This window comes from Anopheles coustani, chromosome 3 (assembly GCF_943734705.1).
Source record: "Anopheles coustani chromosome 3, idAnoCousDA_361_x.2, whole genome shotgun sequence".
In the NCBI taxonomy this organism is placed as follows: Eukaryota; Metazoa; Arthropoda; class Insecta; order Diptera; family Culicidae; genus Anopheles; species Anopheles coustani.
The window spans coordinates 86,249,733-86,270,761 of NC_071288.1; the positions used below are offsets into that span (position 1 = coordinate 86,249,733).

Here is a 21,029-nt window from a genome sequence, read left to right on the forward strand (position 1 = left end):
TCCGGGGTTTTGATTACCGACTTTAACAAAAGGTAAAAGGGTAAAAAAGGCCCCGGCCTTGATGCTCTTCTTCCTACTGGTTCTCATTTGCGCCTGAAACTATGCAAAGTTTCATTATTCTCGGCAACTGAAGTGTCAAAACGTATACACTGATATAACCTCAATTTAACATTACTCGTGAAAATAATAAAAACATCCAGTTTGTCAAATCGCAATCCAGTTCATAAACAATGAAGCTGGTATTCAATCTTACCTGATAAAAGAGTCTCAGTGTGCCATCAATCATCTTTAGGATTAAACTATGGCCTTATTGAGAAGAGTATAACAACGATAAAAATAAAAGCCTAAGTGGTGTTCGATACCCGCATCTATGAATCGAAGATTTGCCTTGGTAATGCAAAGGAGTGAAGTTGTGATCCTCAATCAAATTATCTTATACTTACTAAATCTTTCGTTCTGTTTCAGGTCTGGAATATTATCCGATCGGATAAGGAATATTATATTGGAAAATAGCCTATTCGTAGATGTCACATCAGACTTAACAATCGGGCATATGGCCTTAGTTGCCGGTCCTTAATCCTCAGAGGTCTACATCACCAGGTTAGCTGGCGAAGGCCCAGGAAGCTGGATTCAACAGCCGTACTGGTATAAATCCTCGCAGACGAAGAATAAGAAGAAGAAGAAGACTTAACAATCGTGAGGTGAAATCCGTTCGTATAAATACCCTTAGCGATCGACGGAAGTGACTAAAAATGCAGGTAAGAATATTTGCTTTTATACAGAAGAAACTAAAATATTCCCTCGCCACTGCTTCTTGTGTTGCTCCATAGTCCAGTAACGAAAGCATCACACCCACGCCGATGGTTGACGCGACTGTGCTATGCCAACCAAAACAGGAACTGCCCACCAAACCCGAAAACGTACCAAACGAAACTATTTCTCCCCGTGGCTATCATCGGTACAATCCAGTTCCATTTACATCTCAAGTAGGTCTCTAAATTATCTAAACCTGAACCTTAAAAGGTATTAACATTACTGTTGTAAACCTTAGGTCTTATGCTTCCCGCGGAAAGTTCGCTTTTATGCACCGCACTTGCGAATGCGACCGTACTATGTACCCCATCGAACGCGAACAAAAAGCGAAAGTTCTGATCCTTCGAATCATACGATCGTTCAGGACCCCGGTTTGAATTCCATCCCCACAACGAGCACTTCCGGCACAGCCTCTTTGATGATGGAAACAGCAGAACCGCCGGCAATGATGGATATTTCAACGGTCAACGTGTGTCCGGGAGGAAGTAGTGGAAACGTCGCGATCCGTGGTAAATTCCCATTAGTGCTACTAACCAAATCCCGCTCCCTCGAGGATGTCCGGGCGGACAACTCGGTGGAAGGGTCGCAACCATCGCACGAGATGGAGTTCGTGTCTAGTCGCATTCAAAAGCTAAAAGTGCAGGAATGACCTGCATAATGCAGGTATGGTTTAAGTAACCCGCAATATTTTACAAGCAAAACTTCCAAGCCATAAGGACGCAATGTTTGGAATTCTTTCGACATGGGAAAGGTAGATTTTAACTTTTCGAACAAAGATAAACATTCGCAAAGGAGCGAAGCGATAACTTTAGTCCCACTATTCAACAATGATCCGCAGATACCATGAACGCAGACAAAGCAATGTTTCCTTGTGATCTGGTTTCCTCATAAAAGGAGGTTACGCTACATAAAGTAACTTTCTATATGTTTTTTTTTTCAACTTAGTAGGGAAAAGGCTGATTGGTTTTAACTTACGTGTATTTTTCTGTGTTGAAAATATATTTTCTTGTGTACAAACCTACATTGCTTCTCTTTTGTATGAGGATGAGGCTATCGTCAACGTTCACTTCACAGGACCTGCAGGCATTTTCCAATACTTGAAAAAAACAATAATATTTAACGAAAACGGTGTTTGACTTTGTGTACAATATAAACATGTTTTGTTTATTTTCTGTTAACACGTGCCATATTGTTGTTTTAATCAGTTTTGAACGTAGCTAAACTGGCCGGTTAACAAAATTTCAACCTTACCTGTGTTGGTAATATCACCTTTCAGGTGACTTGTTAATATGAAATCGAGTAGATTTTTCTTGCGGTTGTTTACTTTAGGTTTTGGTATAAAACGAGTTTAGTATCCAGATATTTTTTGTTTGCGGTGTATTATTTTAAGATGTAATTTTGTCACATAATTTGTACAAGCCACCTGTTTGCTATTGTAAAAAATACACTATTAAAATGTGTAATTTTTGCATAGCTGTTTCTAATCTTCATCGTTACTGTCACTATCCTTGGTACATTCCATTTTCACGTTAACGTTTTCGAAAACGTCATCATTGTGCATTGAATATTCGGGCATAGACTCCCAATTTTCTTCAGCCATTTCAAATTTGGCCAGGGTAGTAGTTTCTTTACTTCGACGGGATCTGTTGGGTCGGCAGGTCGACTTTCGTAATTGTTTGCTTAACGCTCTTTGTTTGGAATATCGGAATATTTTAGTCTTTAGAAAGTCTTCAAGATTGTTTTTGCAATATGAAGGATCTCCATTATGCACTACTTCAAAAATAAGTTGAAGGACATTCCCATATTCTCTAAAACCTTTTGTGGATTTATGCCCTTTGTTGATCCCTGTCCATGTCAATGACGTCCAAAACTGCCTCTTGAATAGGCAATCTGCCACCACGTAGCACGCAGAATCACCCGTTCCATTGTACGTATTTGTCGGTATTATTCTTTTGAAATAATTTATCTGTAAAATAATTATTTTTAATGTAGATGTCGTATTAAGTTTACGATAAATTATTAACTTACGTAATCAGTAAATAGTTCCTTGTTTGATAGTGACATATTAAACCTTGCCACTTCCTTCTCATTATTGATTAGTTTGTGTCTTTCGGCTGCAATGGAAGTATTTTGTTGCTGTGGTTCTGTTGCTTTTGAAGTGGACGCACTGGCCATCGAGGCAAAACGGGAGATATTCTTTTCAAAATAGCTTTCTACAGCATGTTCTATGCCCGCTCTGACGGAAATTAGTATGTCTGTTTTAAATTTTTCGAACACAGCTTCGAATTTCGTCGTATTTTCTGCATGGACGGCTTCGAGAATGTCTTGTTTCATTTTATGAATTGTAGATTGTATACAAGAAATCCCGTTCTTAATGTCCTCCATATCCGAACTATTCAACTGCATTGCTTGTGTTTCTAAAAGAAAGAGCTAGTAAATAAAGCTTATAGAAATTTGGGTGTGCACTTTGCTTCTTACGGCTGTTGGATTCCTTTTGACAGTGAAGACTTGATGAAACTGTTTTAATAGATTCCAAAGAAGCACCACCGATTTCTAGAAAATTAAGGATAATAATTAAATGTTGTTCATCAATAGGACCTGCAACCCGATTATTGCAATCACCTGGGTTATCCGCTATCGTTTTGCGACGCTTCAGTAAATAGCGATTTGCGCCTACGTTCGAGTTGTCCGGGCGCAGCATCTCTTTCACGACAGCTTCTGCTGCGCTCAGGTGCTTGAACTTGCGATGAGTTATGGCCGTATATTGTTTTGTTACGCCATGGTAAGCCGTACCCGATTTGCGTAGTTGTTCCGCTGCCTCGTTCCCGAGTTTTGGCCACTTGAGGAAGCCATCACGCACCCACGAAGCAGGAACGGCTAACAAACGTTGCTGTTGGTTTTCAAAAAATTCAACGATAGTAAACATCTAAAAGAAAATACATGATGTTATTACAAAAAGTCCATATCGTACATCCACCTGGTTAGAAGGCAATAGTGGAGCAAGCGTCGCCTTTGATACAAACCTGATAATTGTGTTTAACTTTCGCTGGAATGATTCTCACGGCACAACAAATGCATTATGTCGTTTCAGTAAATGCGCGCGTTTTATCAATAAGATGTTTCAATTTCCAATCTCTTTCACAATAACTCCTCACATAGTCACGAATATCTCGGTGAATACATTATCTTCTTATGCATTTGATACATCTTAGCAATTCCTTTCAATCACGCTACTTTACAAACCAGCAAAACAATACGCTTTGATAAAACACCTCTATTTTCCCGGCACCGATTTTGACGGCATTTCTCGCAGCTCAGATTTATTTAGCGGTTGCCAAAATTGGTTAAAGAGAGGGGTTTGCCGCATTCCACACAACCTGCGAAAATATATTTGACAGTTAGTTGTTATTTTGTTTTCTTTTTTTGCTCTATGCTAGCTAGTTTGTGGCGGGGTCCGACTAGTAGTATTGATTATGATTAAATATATTATATCTTTCTTGGCGTAATGACTGTTCAACCGCCTACCCGGGTAGTTTTAGAAGGTTTCGGTGAAAGAGTATATGATGCCTGGGCTAGATTCTCCTCTTCCTGCTGGTTCGCATTAAGCGCCTGAAGCTATGCAAAGCGCGACGCATGCATTCTTTTTATTTTTTTATTTTTTTTATTGGATTTTAGAGACTTTGACCCTTCCGGTCATTCGTAAATCCGGTCATTCGTAAAAATAAATTAATAAATAAATAAGTAAACCCAGTAGTGTGTGTAGAATGATATTGAATCGCCTAACTAACAACTTGAAGACCAAACGGGTCAAGTAGAAAAATCGTAACTTTAATCATTTTAAAGGCTGCTGGAAATTGAGCTAAAAACATACAAGAACATTTTAAGCCACTGGTGCATCTTGCCTCACTTTCCCCTACTCCTAAGTGCACTTCTGATTGCCGTTCTGGCCCCTTGATGTAGTTTTGATGCCTGAAGAGTATTTTTGTAAAGCAAGGGTCGTCATATATGTCCTTAAAACGGCCAGATGATATAAAGGAAACCGAAAGCGAGGGCCGAATACGTTAAACGATTATTTAATGTTATCAAAATAGTACCCTTTTCAATGGAGTATCAACTTTCTAAATAGTAAAGTTACATAAAAAGTAACAAAAGATAAAATATTTGAATTTTTATCGTTAAACTTTTTCATACTTATTTTCGTTGAAATTTGATTTTACTTTTCTACATATAACCACGGCGCCACATTACAACGTACCATACCAAAAAACTGATCACAAATTTTTAAAACATTTGTTGTTTAAAAGTAAATGGCCTTTGTTTCGGTTCTAGCCTGCTGTGTACTGACTTTATGGGAACAGTGTAGAGGTCTATATCTTCTGGTTGGCTTGCGAAGGCTCAGGAAGCTCGATTCAAAAGCCGTACTGGACTTAATCCTCGTTGAAGAAGAAGAATGAAGAATATTTCTGTAACTTTTATAAATTCAATAGTTTATTATTCATAGGAACTATTATTATCTATAGTACACAAAACACTTTCTCTTCTGCTTTAAACGACATATTTCCCCTGTTTCAACAGTTCAACTAACGATGTATTTCCAGGCTTTCAGGCACTTATCTCAGATCCAGTATCCATTCCTTGGATTACTCGAGTATTATATGATTTGCCTGTTTTAATATTTTTAAATTTTGTAATTCATCTCCATGTCATTTACAATTGGTCCTGAAGAAAACATCAATGAAAGAAATATGATAATTAACCACCAGAGAATGAATTCAACCAACCTACACTTGTTAAACCAGACATCTAGCGATTACCCTGTTGAGTTATTTCTTTTTTTCACACTGGCCTTTCTTTCGTCTTGAAGGCATACAATGCGCTTTTCTCGCTGGATTGCCGTTCACTCTATCTGTACTAAACTTCAATCTGGTACGCAACACATGTTCAACCATAGCAGCAGTCGCTTCATAGTGTAATGTACTAGCCACACGTTCCAACAATGTAAGAATATTTTTCAATTTACTCAATGGGAATTTCTGGCGATGCCAACCTAAGCCACGCCAAGTACAGTTGGCGAAGAGTTGACGTGTAAAGAGGCAATCAATCGAACGCGCAATGCTGGTTTTTGGGTCACATGGCGCTGTTTCAGCCTTAAGCCAAGCGACCAACTCATCGGCGAATGTAGCATCTTTGCCAAGGTTTTCTTCCAATTCCTTCAGCTGATTATGAGTATCAAGCGGTTTGAAGTCGAAGCATTTCGATGTACCGCCCGTGGACACTCCCAACGAGTCACGCAACCTACAATTTTGCTTCTTCAACAATGCTACTTCATTTTTAATGCGCTCCAGCTGAACGGTGATGTCAGACGGGATGGTCTGTTGAGGAACAGCACTGTTGTTCTGTGGCCATTGGTTATCCACACGTGACGAGGAGGATACCGTAGGTTGCAGGGGAATGGAAACGGGAGTGTCGCTCGAAAACGGTGCTAACGGAGGAGGGATAAGATCTATGGGCGTAGACTGTAAAGGTTGTAACGGGGCAGTATCAACAAACGTAGGATGGTGTGGTTTCAAGGCATCCTGAATTGAAGTTGGCAGTGAGTTACTCAGACCTGGAGGGGAAATAGTAAGCGGAACTAATGGAGGTGGGGAGATTAAGACTAAATCACATGCCAAGGGATCAAAATCGGCTTTGGAAATGGATGGTACATCCTCAACTTCAAGATTGGCTTTCCTTTTAGTTACCGGCGAGGTGCATGTGCCCTTAAATTGATGCGTTAGCAGGTCCAGAGTAGCATCATCTGAACGAATGCTGCTATCTACTTCCTTTTTCTCGGCGATAGGCATCTTTGGTGCTGGATTGAATTGCTCGTACACCTCTCGACACTTCTTTTGATGATTCGTCAATGTTTTATCGCTGTAGAATAGTAGGGAGCAATAGTTGCACCGCAAACGGCGATATTGTTGTTGGTTGTGCATTGCTTTTCCAAAAAATGATGATTCGGACTGGCTACTTTCTTCCGCCTTATTGGTAACATCCTTTGTTATCTTCTCACTAGGCGGGTGCCACCTAAGATCAGAGTCGTCACTAGGGTCTATTTTGATTTCCTCGATTGTAATTTCATCAACGCAGATATCGCCATTTGCCCCATCATTAAGCCATGAGCAAACCTGTTCCATCGACGGTTTAACCATCGAAATATCAGCACTTGCGGAAGTATCAGTATTGTTATGATTTGCGGGTGAATCCTTCATGCCATCGTTGACACTCGCAACCCCAAAACGTGAATCTAAAATGAAAAACGAATCAAGTATCATTTCTATTCCATATCCGTTAAAAAACAAAAGGTATGCTTATGATCTATTCTATTATATTAGTCTATTATTTTAACTTGTGCTTATACATATTTACTTTGCCAAAATTTTGAATTAAAAATTCACCAAATTCTTTCGCATACACAAATAATTTGTTCTCAATCGCCATTTGATAATACCTATACCTTAAACTAAGCCACATGTTTTTGTTCATTTGCAAAAAAAGCTAAACTTCTGGATTTTGAAATAATGCATTGATGTTTTCGTTTGGCATCTGAATTCGAAAGTTCAATATCTCAACCAATTGAACTCTATACATCGAGACTGCTCCTTTAGCGTTCCTATCTATTGGAAGCTAATGGCGAAACTCTGGTACCGAATGAGGTTTCCACCACACCAGCCTAATATAAATCATTTTTTCAGACTCAAATAAATCGATTAAAGACTAATCGATGAACAAAACGTTTGTTTGGAACTCTTTTGACGAAATTCTCATACTCGTTTCGATATCACAGTACCTTCACCTCGCAAATTGTTCTTTTGGGCAATTCACCGGTTACTTTAAGCCCTGACGTAGTAACTTGTACGCCAGTATAGGAAGGATTGTTTTGGGATACATTATTATTACTGTTCGTAGGGGGTGCCCATGGCGCAGCGCTAGCGCCATGTTTCGGTCGCAGTAACTATCTTCAGAGAGTGCCCTTGTCCCACTAGGGGATGTTGTCCCGCATAAAACAAGCATACATTTCGCTTCCCTTCATACAACCAGGAGGGGATCACCAGACGAGGTTAACAAACGTAACTTCATCTCCCTATTTGTACGCATTTTATAGTTTAAAAACGTAGCCTTACATACAGTTCAATAAATTTTGCAAATATCATAGCCTACTCTACTCGATCGAATCGCTATATCAGCTGTAAGAGCTGCGGTGATAAATTAAAGAAAATACACAATTTAAGTCCCCTCACACAGTGAAAATTAAGAAGCAGTGCACTACATACCGTCATTGTTTGGACTTCCGTTGCGTGATTCGTTCAGGCAAACCGTTTTGCGACCAGATTTGCGCTCAGCTATTTTCATTTTAGTTTTAGCATAAGCCAGCCTATGCCGCAGCAAATTTTCAACCATATCCGCTGGCTCTTTGCATCCCCGGATGTTTGCCAATCGCCGCAACAATTTGTGAATATTTTCAAACTTATTAAATGGGATATTCATGCCTGTACCAGACCAGCTACAACTAGCGAGCAGTTGGTAGCTAAAGAGGAGATTTAGCGAACGTACAACGCTCTTTTTTGGAGCGAAATTCGCATTTTTTATGCCAAGCCAGCTAATCATTTTATCTGCGAACGCAGCATCTTTGCCAAGGTTTTTCTCGAATTCCTCCAGCTGACCACACGAATCGAGCGGTTTGAAATCGAAGTCGTTTGAAGCTAAAATGAAAATAAATCAAGTTAAATGGTAAGTAGTATTATTATGATAGTCTGCAACTAGTCTGGTGGTTATGCGTCCTACACGTTTTGTGATATTAAAATTAATTCGATTAAAGTGATAATAAAAAATGAAAATTTTTAAGCAGTCCACTACGTACCGTCATTATTTCTGCTTGCGTTGCGAGATTTTTTCCTATTAAACGTTCTGCCTTTGAATTCTAATCTCTTATTGCCATACGATAACGTTTTCCTCAAAACTGCTTTAGTCATATCCACTGGCTCTTTGCATCCTTTTGCACTAGCCAATCGCCGCAACAAATTGAGAATATTTTTAAAGTTATAAAATGGGATTTTTGAACTGTTCCAACCATGGCCAGACCAGCTACAGCTAGCGAACAGTTGACGACTAAAAAGAAGATCCACTGAAAGCACGAGGCTTTTTTTCGGACCCAAACTCCCCGTTTCAATGCTGAGCCAGCTAACCATTTTATTGGTGAATGCAGCATCTCTGCCAAGGTTTTCGTTGAATGCTTCCAGCTGATCACGCGTATCAAGCGGTTCGAAATCGAAGTTATCCAAATCCCTGCCATCTTTGGCACCTGAATCTCCAAAATGAAAAGCTAAAATGAAAAAACGAATCAAGTATCATTTCTATCCGTTCCGTGGTAAAAAAAACCAAAAAAATTAATTGGTTTTAAAGAGTGAAATTTTTTAAGCAGTGCACTACATACCGCCATTGTTTGGACTTCCTTCAGGGTTTTTTTTCCTGCTGTACGTTTTACGCCCAGAAATCATTTTCGATCTCGCATTGACATCCTTTAGCCTTTTCTGCAATATAGCTCTAGTCATAGCTGCTGGCTCTTTGCATCCCTTTACACTAGCCAATCGCCGCAACAATTTGTGAATATTTTCAAATTTATAAAATGGGATTTTTGGGCCCAGAGGGCTATCGCCAGTCCAGGTACAGCTGGTGAACAGTTGGTAACTAAAGAGGAGATCCAGCGAACGCAGAAGGCTTTTTATCGGAAACCAAACTCCAGTTTCCCTGCTAAGCCAACAACACATTTTATCGGCGAACGCAGCATCTCTGCCAAGGTTTTCGTCGAACTCCTCCAGCTGATCACGTGTATCAAGCGGTTCGAAATCGAAGTTATCCAGATCACTGCGATCCAGAAGAATTGGCCGGTCCGTGGAAACTCCGAACGATTCGTGAAACTGACGATTCTCGTTTCTTAACTTCGTCACTTCATTCTGAATCTGCTCTAGCTGTACGGTGATTTCTGATGGGATGGCAGTGGCGTTTTTCTGCTGTCTCGATGGATAATCCGCACGTGACGCCAATGGAGAAATGGAAGCGGGAGAGCCAATTGAAAACGGTGCTAATGGAGGAGGGTTACAATTGATAGGGGTAGAAATTGATACGGGTGGTAGTGAAGCAATCTCCACACTCGCAGGATGATATGATTGCAAGGGATCGGGAAATAAAATTGGCAGTGAATTACTCAGAACTGGAGAGGAAATGGTCAGCGGAACTAATGGAGGTAAATCACATGCCAAGGGATCCGAATCGGCATTTGATACTGACGGTACAGCCTCTGCTTCGAGGTTGGCAATAAATTTCGCCACCGGCGTGGTACATACGTTCTTAAAATCTTGTGGTTGCAGATCCGGAGTAACATCGTCTGGACGGCTGCTGCTACCTACTTCCTTATTTTCAGCGATAGGCATCATTGATGCTGGATATACATGCTCGAACACTTGCTGGCACTTAGTTTGATGACTGGTCAGTGTTTTATCGCTGTAGAATAGTAGGGAGCAATAGTTGCACCGTGAACGTCGATACCGGTTTTCGTTGTGCGATGGAGTTCCAGAGAATGTTGGATCTGAGTGTCTACTTTCTTCCGCCTTATCGATTATATCCATGGTTATCTTCTCACTAGACGGCTGCCAATCGGTTGCACCAATACTAATCGATTGGCAAACCTGTTCCATCGACGGTTTAACTATCGAAATATCAGCACTTGCAGAAATATTGTTTAGATATGCGGGAGAATCCTTCGTGCCCGCAACATCAAAACGAGAAGCTGTAATGAAAAACGATCAAGTATGCTTCTATTCCGTATCGATCAAATGACAAGTAGTATGCTTATGATAGGCTGATGATAATTTCATTTGCGCTTAGCACATTGACGACTGTTGTAATACTAGCTATCTCACCTGTTGGACCTGTGTGAAATAAAAAGCAAAGAAAATACACAATACAACTTGTCAAAGAGTGAAATTTTGAAAACAAGGCACTACATACCGCCATTGTTAAGGCTTCCGATGCGAGATTTTTGCACCCTGCAATACGTTCTGCGGCCACCAATGCCTTTTAATCTGGTATAGGCAATCCTCAGCCTATTCTGCAATATAGCTCTAGTCATATCCGCTGGCTCTTTGCTTCCCTTTACACTAGCCAACCGCCGCAACAATTTGTGAACATTTTCAAATTTATAAAATGGGATTTTTGAGAGGCCCTGTCGCCCCTTGCCAGCCCAGCTACAGCTAGCGAACAGTCGGCGACTAAAAAGCAGATCCAGCGAACATGCAACACCTGTTTGCGGACCGCACGCCCCAGATTTAATGCTGAGCCAGCTAACCATTTTATTGGTGAATGCAGCATCTTTGCCAAGGTTTTCTTCGAATTCCTCCAGCTGATCACGCGTATCAAGCGGTTCGAAATCGAAGTCATCCAAATCACTGTGATCCAGAAGAATCTGTGGGTCCGTGGACACTTCCAACGATTCCTGTAATTGACGGTTCTCGTTTCTTAACTTCGTTACTTCATTCTGAATCTGCTCTAGCTGTACGGTGATTTCTAAGGGGATGGTGTGTTGCACGACCGGCGCGTTTTTCTGTTGCCTCGTTTGATAATCCGCACGTGACGCCAATTGGGAATTGGAAGCGGGAGAGCCCATCGAAAACGGTACTAAAGGAGGAGGGATACAATCGATGGGGATAGAAATTGATGCGGGTGGTAGTGGGGTAACAGCCACACTCGCAGGAAGCCGGGATTTCAAGGGATCGGGAAATGAATTTGCCACTGGGGAGGAAATGGTAAGCGGGACTAATGGAGGTGGGCCTGAGGCTAAATCACATGCCAAGGGATCTGAGTCGGCCTTAGAAATTGATGGTAAAACTTCAGCTTCCAGGTTGACTATAATTTTAGCCAATGGTGAGGTATGTGCACCCTTCAATTGAAGTGGTAGCAGATCCGGAGTTACATCGTCTGGGCGGCTGCTGCTACCTACTTCCTTATTCCCAACGATAAGCATCTTTGGTGCTGGATTCAATTGTTCATACACCTGCTGACACTTTTTTTGATGATTCGTCAATGTTGTATCGCTGAAGAATAGTAGAGAACAATAGTTGCATCGCAATCGTGGATACCGATTTTCGTTGTACGATGCTGTTCCAGAATATGATGGTTCCGACTGACTACTTTCTTCCGCCTTATCGAGTATATCCGTTGTTATCTTCTCACTAGACGGTTCCCAAACAGCATCCGAGTCGGAGGAAGGTTCTATCTTAATTTCTTCCATTTCAATTTTATCAACGCACATGTCGCCAATTGCACCATCACGAATCAATGAGCAAACCTGCTCCATCGAAATATCAGCCCTTGCGGAAGTACAAATGTTGTTTTGATTTCTTCGACTTTGTAAATCCTTCATACCATCGGTACCAAAGTGTGCACCTAAAATGAAAAATGAATCAAGCATCATTTATGTTCCGTATCCGTTAAATGAGAAGAGTTGTCTGTAATTTCAGTTTTGCTTATACGTCATTGCTTAGCACGAATTTTGAGATAGTCTCATTGTAAATTCTAGATCAAACATTTAAAATCGAAATTGATACACACAAATGATATGTTCTCAATCAAATTGACAAATATCTGCGTTGTTAAAAGCTTACGCTTAGTTCAATATTAATGTTACTTAGTGAACCTTCTACTATGTTTCTTAACACTAGAATACATTGCTTCGGAATCTGGCCCGAAGGCTTTTTGGGGGTCATTTTGACTCCTATTTTTAAAACGCTATAACTTCACTATTTTTGAAGATTTTTCATATCCGTAAACTGTTACTTTTTAGTACATTTGTTGACTACCTTTAAGCAAATACCGTAGCATAATTAACTCGTAACAATCGTGTAACTTACCTGTTGGAGCTGTGGTAGAAACAAAAAAAAACACAAATAGTTATTAAAGAGTGAAAATGGCAGTGAAGGCAAGGCTCTACACACCATTATAGTTTGGACTGCTGTCCATTGGTCGATCCATAGACATTCCTAATGATTCCTGCACTCTGCAATTCGTCTTGATCACATCCTTCTCAATCAGCTTCATCTGAACGGTTGCATCCGATAGGATAGTGTGTTGAAGGATAGGAACGCTTCTCTGTTGTCTCGATTCACAATCCGCACGTGGCGTAGAGGATACCGTTGGCCGAAGTTTAATGGAAACGGGAGAAAAAACTGATTGGCAAATCGGTGCCAATGGAGGGGGACCACGAGCAATGGGATTGGAAATTAATGAAGGTGGAACCGGAGCGGTAACAACAACCGCAGGAAGACTTGTTTTCAAAGTGTCAGAAGTCGGCATTGGAACCGAAATGCACAGAGCAGGAGCCGCTATAGAAAGCGGGTCCAATGGAGCTGGGATCGGAGCTATATCATCAGCCAAGGGATCAGAATCAGGGATTGAAATTGAAGATGAAGAGTCTGCTTCGAGCTTGACCTTAACCACTGTAGCGGTACATTCGGGCTTTACATGATGCGATTGCAGATTCGAAGTAACATCACTTGGACTGCTGCTGGTGCCAACTTGGTCATTCGCAACGACAGGCAATGTTGAATGTCGCATGCCTTTTTTCAGATTAACCACCGCAGCGGTACATTCGGGCATTGCATGATGCGATTGCAGATTCGAAGTAACATCATCTGGGCGGCTGCTGGTGCCAACTTGGTCATTCCCAACGATAGGCAATGTAGAGTGTCGTATTCCTTTTTCCAGATTTTCCACATTTGCATCTGAATATATTTGCTCAAATAACCGCTGGCACTTCTTTTGATGTTTCGCCAATACTTTCTCGTTGAAGAATAGAATAGAGCAAAACTTGCAACGCGAACGCTGTGCACTTCTTGTTTGATGTTTGTTGTCCGATGCTGTACCGATTAATGATACCGACTGGCCGGTTTCAACCACCTTATCGGGATCAGTTAAAGATATCTTCTTACTGGGTAGTAGCCTACTGTTACCAAATTCGTCAGAAGGTTCTATTTTGATTTCTTCGATTGCAATTTCATCAACGCACATACTTCCACAAGTACCATCACTTATCCATGAGCAAACCTGCCTTATCGACGGTGTACCCATGAAAATATCAGTATTTGGAGCAGTTCCAATGGTGTTTTCTTTTGCGAGTGGATCCTCATTGCCATAGTTTTCTTCCGCAAGCTCAATCTTGACGAGCGGCTTTTCCATTGTTTGACCGCAAGACAATCTACAAACGAAATTTCTTGGTAAAATAGAAATTTCACCTTGCTTGCAGAATCCTAGGCGCATATGGTACCTTACCTTTTTCAAGTTAAAATAGGTTCGCTAGGTTCAACGGTCGTATTTTACATTCTTCGCCACGTTTTTCGACACAAATAGTAATTTTATAAGATCGCTGCTTTTCGTTTTGTTGATACATATAGGATTTATTTACGTTCCAAGAAGATTGTTGTCAAATAGGATGCTACCCGGTGGAAATAATAAGCTTGATATTTTAAAACTAAGATCGATGCAAAGATAGGTCGGGTTAAAGCTATGTCATCTTCAATGGAAAAGAGGTCGCAGCATATCATGTAACGAGCCATAAACCGTGGAAAAATGTTTGACAGTTGGTTGAAATTTTGTTTACCTCTCATGAGCAGTCAAGAAAGTGTGGTAAAATTGCAAATTGAGTATGTTTCATCAGCAGAGCAAGGAACTGGATATGGATATGAGATGTGTTCATACTTCTTCTTCTTCTTCTTTCGGTATGCGAGTCGGGGTATATCCTCCTACGCTAAGTCGAACGTTTGTTCCCTTACTCGTAATCAGAGGCGTACCGACTCTGTCCGAACTCCTATGAAGGGGCTCGTCCTTTAGGACCGGATATAAAAGCCATATGTCCACCCGCCGTCCACGGGAGGGATAATTCCTTCCGTTGTCAGGACACAAGAACTCGTGGTCCGCTTGATTGACTCAAATAGCACGAGATGTGCGGCAGCTAGGATTTGTCTGACCTGAGCTCCAGCTCGGCGTGACCACGCGGTCGTGCCGTAACCTTACTTTTCCGCTAACCCTTTCAGGAAACTTGTGCACTGCTAACCTCCGCTCTGATTCACTACCGAACTGGAACTGGTGTTCATACTTAACACTTTGTTGACGGGAGACGAAGATCTTCGTCTGTTTTTGACTCAACGTTGCCGACGAAAAGACGGACATTTTCGTCCAATCGTTCGATTCATCGTTTCCGTTTCGATCGTTCGTTCGTTGCCGATTTATAAAGAAAATAAAAACAATTGGCGGAAAAGGTGGGTACAAGCATATCGTACACGCCGTGGCTAAACTCGGTGACAACAGCTAGTTTTGGGTAAAAGATGCCCGTCAACAAAGTGTTAATTTCGCCAGTCATGGCGACCAAAAGGATCCATATCTCATGACTTCACATAGAAGAGAAGTTTCTATCCGCGAGACAATGGACACTGTGATCTAGAATTACCAATTACCCATTCCGCGAAGATGTCCCACAAGTATGCAAGTATGTTTGTAACCACTTTTTAAACCAACTGTCACAACAATGGCGTAGCAGAAAATAGATTTGACTCGACATGTCTTTGAATTGATCTTGCGGAATGTGTTCTGAAGGAAGGCTGTGCATGAGGCAGACCGATACATTTAATTTCGCCAATCATGGCAACCAAAAGGATCAATTTCCCATGACTTCACATAGAAGCTTCTATCTACGAAACCATGGGTACTATGGTCTACAATTACCAATTAACTATTTCGTGAAGATGTGAAGATGTCCCACAAGTATGCAAGTATGTATGTTTGTAAACATTTTTAACTGCAACTGTCACAACAATGGCGCTCCTATCTCGGTGTAAATAAAAAAAGATCGTATTGAACCGAGTTTGAATCCTTTTCGATTTTTTATCGCTCAAAATGTAAAATTTAAATTAAAAAAAGTGCGCTAGGAAGATTCCCAAGTGTTTCTATTATTTTTTTAAATTCTAAGAAAATGAACTGAATTTTTTTATTTTTCGATTAGGGTTTGTCAGAACGCGCCGATCAAACTGACAGATCGCGCTGCTGTCTTCATAAAGTCGAGAATTGAGACAACTTGGTGGTGTGTGTAATGCTCCTTGATTGTTTTGTGTGGATTTTGCAAAAACTGTTTATGCTGTGGCTTACTGTACAACGATGGAAGAAAGGAGAATATATACTCAACTACTGCGAGAGTACCGGGAAAACCCTATTTTATGGAATAAAAACTTGCCAGAATACTTCAACAGAACGCGAAGATTTGACATGCAATGTAAATTAGCGAAAATATTGCGACCAATAGTGCCGACTGCGGATGGAAATTACGTTCGTAAAAAGTTGGCACGATTTCGTTCCGTTTTTGTGAGGGAACATCAAAAAGTCGTGCGATGCCGGAAAGCAGGCATTCATTATGAACCCTACCATTGGAGCTACAAGGAATTGCTTTTCCTACTCGATTCCCCGGAGGTAAGCGTGTGGGTAGCGAATACATAACTATATGAATTGCAATCTAAAATCTCTGTTGTGCAGCTGGCGTGCTTACGAATTGACGATCGCAGTTCTTCGTCGTCGGAACAAGCTGATGTTTCCATAGCCGAGTCCCAATCGCCGACTCCAAAACGGGCCCATGTGCGCCGAAAAGCTAGTAAACCCAAACGTTCAGATAAAAAACGGGCGGAAAGATTAGCCAAAAGTTCCGAGCCAACGGTACAGTACGATAACTTCCTCGAGTTGGTGGCAATCAAACTGAAGCAACTGACTACCTCACAGGGTAGATTAGCAGAGAAGATAATTAACGATGTGTTGTTTTACGCTGAAACTGGCGAACTGACGTTGGACCAATTGAAGAGCATAGCAGAAACGTTGCAAAAAAGCCAGATAACATAAGACATATTATTGATTATGGTTTTCTGCGGAAGAAGTCTTTCGTTCAGAGTTGCGACATGTTTTGTCTTACAATATTTTTCCTGTTGTTAATAGCTGAGTACTGGGAGTTTGAAAGGACAAGTGCCATCCAATAATTCAGTTCAGAAACTCTTGACGTCTAAAACACAAATGAAACTATCGATGTCATCGGTTTCAGTATAAAGATATACATTTTAGGCTATCTAGTTTAGTGTTCCCCTAAAGAAAAAGTGACGAAACGTATTGAAGGCATAGCTGTAACATCTATTGATGAACAGAACAGAATAAGACACAACAAGACTGCCCCAAATTTAATTTGTAGAAATAATCATCGATCTTTCTTATGCTCTCGAGCTGACTCTTTCTCGAATAGCTCCCTAATAATATTTAAATATAAAAAAATCTAAATCTGCACGAGTTGCAACGCTTTTTTTGTTTTGCTGTTATTCATTACACCCACGGTTGAGTTTTAGGGTATTGCCATGTATATTTTTCCTCTTTCTGTTTCTATATTGCTAGAAGTCCAAAAGAGTAAAATATGCATTTGCACATTTTTCTGTAGGCAGGATTTGATGCAGCGCATATAGCATTTAATTGTGGAATTTAATTTTGAAGCGTAATGTTTCTAAAGTTTCGTTGCGGAACTAAAAACTATCATTAGTAAGAATGTATAGTAGATAATGCTTTGGCGAACGCTGATTAAAAACTAATATGTGTTTGTGATTAACATAGATTTGGAAGACATTGTGAAAAAACAGCACACTACCTTTAGCCGATAATAAATTAACTGGAAGTAATAAAAGAGAAAAATTAAATTTCAGTTTTTATTTCTTTCGGCACATGCTTGACATTGCTGTAAGTTATTCCTCATTTTGTTTTGAAAAGATAACAGAACACGTTTGAAGAGCATGCATTAGGAAAAAATATTCGTTTATTTATCCAAAATAAAAAAAGTAGTGGAGTTTAAGGAAATTCACATTCATTAAAAACATGTCAGACTATGTGTCACAGCGTTTTTTTAATCAAAACCATGTAGTGCATGATGGTAGCAAAACCTGCACACGTGTTATTCTACCTAATTGTGCATCATTGAATTGATTATGGCTTGTTACAAAACCATTCGCCTATTCTAAATGGCAGTTAAGAGAGTGATCCGTCATTCCAGCATTTAAGCCACTCAGAGCTCTTCGTGATTCGCTCCAGCGCCTTTCGATTTTGGTGACGGTTTTTCTGGCGGGAAGGCCCAAAAGGAAGATGGAAATCCAACCGCATCACGTTCACGCTTAACGAACGCAGAATAGGACGATACACAGTTGCCGATGAAATGATTCGAACGCCCAAGTATGGCCAGATCCAGGTGGGGGTTTCCATCCGGATGGCGCACAACGATCACTTCCATGCGCTTCAGTGCATCATTCAGCTCCACCAGCATGTGGTTACTGTCCGAGGCGACGAATACCGCTCGGATGGGATTGTCCGGATTGGCTTCCCGGTGAAGCTTGATGCGACGTTTCAGCTGACGCACGATGGTGTCCCGCATAGGCATGCACATTTCTCCCGTCAGCTGACCGTGTTCGTTCCGATAGCCCAGGCACTGCGGGGATGAGAAGAGGTTCGAACTTTCCTTCACATGCTCACAGGCTCGGACCCAGTCGATGCCATTGCGGAGGTGAATGCCGATAAAAGCACCTCTCGGTAGTGCTTCCCGGATGAACTGTTTTGCATCGTTTTCGTACTTGGTAGACCATTTCAGGTATCGGTGGAGGTCGAGATTTTCACGCTGCGCTGGGAAGACAGCCGGTGCTCCGGTAAATGCTAGCACTGGCCATTTATCCGCCGGGTAGCGTTCGATCCACTTGCTGGCCATGTTTTCCCCGTGGTGTATGTCATAGTGCAGCTTGGGGCCGAAGAACTCCGACGCAACGAAATCTATATCGAACGTATCCCAGAACGATCCAAATGGGTTGCCACTTTTCGCGTTGCAACCGTGGCCGGCGCTACCATCAAGGCCCATGCGCTCGGTGTAGCAGAAGGAAATACGCTCCGCCGGTGGCCAGAGGGCTGGTGCTAGGTTTTTCATAAAGTTTTCCATCGTTATCACCCGATGGAAAGCTTGAAGAGGAGCCACCTGGAAGTAGGTGTCGAACGGTACCTGCACTGATCGGGGTTCGGCTTTGCGATATTCTACCCACGGCGGCAAAACGAGTGTTCTATTGATTGCCTTTGCAAACCCAAGTGAACCCAGAAAATGGTCTGCTTGATTCCCAAAACGGCCTGAAATTAAAAGAAAGAAACAACTACATTTTCATGAAAAAAAAATTCCCATACCGGGAATCGAACCCGGGCCTTCTGGGTGAAAGCCAGATATCCTAGCCACTAGACCATATGGGACCATGCGCTACACAACAATAATTAAAAAACAAAAGCGTGCTTACAAAATTATTCTAAGTACCATCATATTTATATTCAATTGACAAAATCAAGAAAAGGAAGGCTGTTATCAAATACAGTAGTAACTAGAACAATAAATATTCGTTGAGTCAATTAACAGCTCAGCAACAACATACGCCCCTTTCTCTGGGAATGCCGGAAAGCATGTGCAAAATTGTAGAAATATTCAATTTGTTTATAGAAACATCGATTATGCTTACCCATGCACGGACAGTACATTACGTATCCATTTTCGTCTACGGTGGTTGGATGAACTGTAGCCAAGAATGCTAAAAACAGCACTTTAGATACCAATCCGGTCGACCCCATTGCAGAAGAACCTCGATTTCAAGACGATAATAATTTAAAACTCTCCAAAACGCCAAACTAATTCAGAGTTGATCTCAGCCCGATTTATAGATAAACACAGTTTACGCAGTCTATTCATGGACAAGGACGCGATCCCAGATCATACGCCGGTAACAACAAAACGTTCGCACCCGTTTCCTGCAGGAACTTCGATAGGCGAGGTTGGGGTGATACGCACTACCATAGGTAAAAAAATCAATTTCACATGATCACAATTTCTGAAGTTCACATGATGATTTCACATTTTAAATTCCTAAATTCAAATCAATCGAAGAATTAACAAATCACTTATGATGAAATCCTCATCCAATTTTCCTTGAACAGGGACATCTAATCAATTTTCATGTATGTTTCAAAATGGGAGGAAACGCTTTAAAATCATGTAACATCAAAATACCGTTTTACAAAAAGAAAATAAGAGGGACCCAGTTCACACGTTAATTTATCTTCTGATTGGTACATTAAGCCCCTTAAGGTATGTATTGCCCCACTATTCGTTACTGCGTTTCCTTGGTTTGTTGTTGAAATATAAAAACAAACAAAGCAAATGTCAAACACGGCAGTGCTCCCAGTTTAAAACGTTAAAATGTGTATTAAAAATAGATTTTATCTATTTTAACCTTCAGGTCTACGACCAAAAATACCTACGTTAACATACGACCGCCTACCCGGGTAGGCCATACGTTTGGTATGGGGGTTTGCATTTTGCTGTGCTTCAAAACTAATATCTTTTGTTCTAGATGCCGTAGTGAGTTGAAATTTTCAGTAATGATACTTAAGAATGTTTTCTAACACATCCCATTCAAATAATAATATTAAAAATTCGATAAGTAAGTAATTTTTTCATTCAAATATATTTTATCCCATAGATCTACAATCGCCAACTCTGTAAACCATACATTTTCAATAAGTTATTGTGTTTGTTTATACTTCTTAAGTTTCTGGTGAAGTAACTTCTTGGTGCCTTCAACATTTTTGCTTATAAATTGAAATTTCAACGATGTAGAAATATTTTTCTATTAAATTTTACGTTTTGGAAATGTTCATGTTCCTCAGTAAATTCAGTGGCATATCTGGAGGAAATTCTTCATTATACATTGTTACATCTGATATTTAAGCCTTAACATTTTAAAACTTAGCTCATATACATAAATTCGATCGTTTTGTTTCAAACGATAACAGTTTCTTTTGTATTTAATTCAACCCGTTGCATCATGATTTTCTTGCAATTAATAAATTATTATTTTGTGTACCAAATTATGAAAGTTCACCTAGAATGCTTTCGTTGCCGCTGTGTGGTCCAAAATGTAGCATAATTTGCATATTTGTACATCGTCTTCGAGTTTATCTTATTACTAATTGTTCGAGGAGTTCGAGGAGTAAAACAGTTTTTCATAGTGTGTCTTAGATAAATTTGGATTGTTTTCAAT

General features: G+C 40.6%; 6 protein-coding genes and 1 non-coding gene across 7 annotated transcripts; 2 read left to right on the plus strand and 5 right to left on the minus strand.

Moving 5' to 3' along the window:
• Nucleotides 1–235: 235 nt before the first annotated feature.
• LOC131259193 (uncharacterized) lies at nucleotides 236–1,557 on the plus strand. The gene is made up of 4 exons (XM_058260633.1): nucleotides 236–391; nucleotides 466–758; nucleotides 831–986; nucleotides 1,052–1,557. The coding sequence occupies exons 2-4, from the start codon at nucleotides 753–755 to the stop codon at nucleotides 1,460–1,462; spliced, it is 573 nt and encodes a 190-aa protein (XP_058116616.1). The 5' UTR covers nucleotides 236–391; nucleotides 466–752; the 3' UTR covers nucleotides 1,463–1,557.
• Nucleotides 1,558–1,872: 315 nt separating this feature from the next.
• Nucleotides 1,873–3,915, minus strand: LOC131259188 (uncharacterized). Its single transcript, XM_058260627.1, has 5 exons — nucleotides 3,837–3,915; nucleotides 3,436–3,739; nucleotides 3,292–3,366; nucleotides 2,842–3,230; nucleotides 1,873–2,779 (listed from the first exon to the last, which is right to left on the minus strand). Exons 2-5 carry the CDS (start codon nucleotides 3,737–3,739, stop codon nucleotides 2,294–2,296), a joined length of 1,254 nt encoding a protein of 417 aa, XP_058116610.1. The 5' UTR covers nucleotides 3,837–3,915; the 3' UTR covers nucleotides 1,873–2,293.
• Nucleotides 3,916–5,279: 1,364 nt separating this feature from the next.
• Nucleotides 5,280–8,543, minus strand: LOC131259187 (uncharacterized). Its single transcript, XM_058260626.1, has 2 exons — nucleotides 8,127–8,543; nucleotides 5,280–7,099 (listed from the first exon to the last, which is right to left on the minus strand). The coding sequence occupies exons 1-2, from the start codon at nucleotides 8,458–8,460 to the stop codon at nucleotides 5,637–5,639; spliced, it is 1,797 nt and encodes a 598-aa protein (XP_058116609.1). The 5' UTR covers nucleotides 8,461–8,543; the 3' UTR covers nucleotides 5,280–5,636.
• Nucleotides 8,544–8,705: 162 nt separating this feature from the next.
• LOC131268598 (uncharacterized) lies at nucleotides 8,706–9,376 on the minus strand. Its single transcript, XM_058270827.1, has 2 exons — nucleotides 9,287–9,376; nucleotides 8,706–9,175 (listed from the first exon to the last, which is right to left on the minus strand). Exons 1-2 carry the CDS (start codon nucleotides 9,348–9,350, stop codon nucleotides 8,706–8,708), a joined length of 534 nt encoding a protein of 177 aa, XP_058126810.1. The 5' UTR covers nucleotides 9,351–9,376.
• Nucleotides 9,377–15,967: 6,591 nt separating this feature from the next.
• On the plus strand, nucleotides 15,968–17,159 carry LOC131259192 (uncharacterized). Its single transcript, XM_058260632.1, has 2 exons — nucleotides 15,968–16,362; nucleotides 16,426–17,159. The coding sequence occupies exons 1-2, from the start codon at nucleotides 16,054–16,056 to the stop codon at nucleotides 16,780–16,782; spliced, it is 666 nt and encodes a 221-aa protein (XP_058116615.1). The 5' UTR covers nucleotides 15,968–16,053; the 3' UTR covers nucleotides 16,783–17,159.
• A 545-nt stretch (nucleotides 17,160–17,704) lies between these two features.
• LOC131259191 (GDP-fucose protein O-fucosyltransferase 1) lies at nucleotides 17,705–19,604 on the minus strand. The gene is made up of 2 exons (XM_058260630.1): nucleotides 19,452–19,604; nucleotides 17,705–19,074 (listed from the first exon to the last, which is right to left on the minus strand). The coding sequence occupies exons 1-2, from the start codon at nucleotides 19,558–19,560 to the stop codon at nucleotides 17,978–17,980; spliced, it is 1,206 nt and encodes a 401-aa protein (XP_058116613.1). The 5' UTR covers nucleotides 19,561–19,604; the 3' UTR covers nucleotides 17,705–17,977.
• Nucleotides 19,120–19,191, minus strand: Trnae-uuc (transfer RNA glutamic acid (anticodon UUC)). The gene has a single exon. It is a non-coding gene; the product is annotated as a tRNA-Glu (tRNA).
• Nucleotides 19,605–21,029: the final 1,425 nt, after the last annotated feature.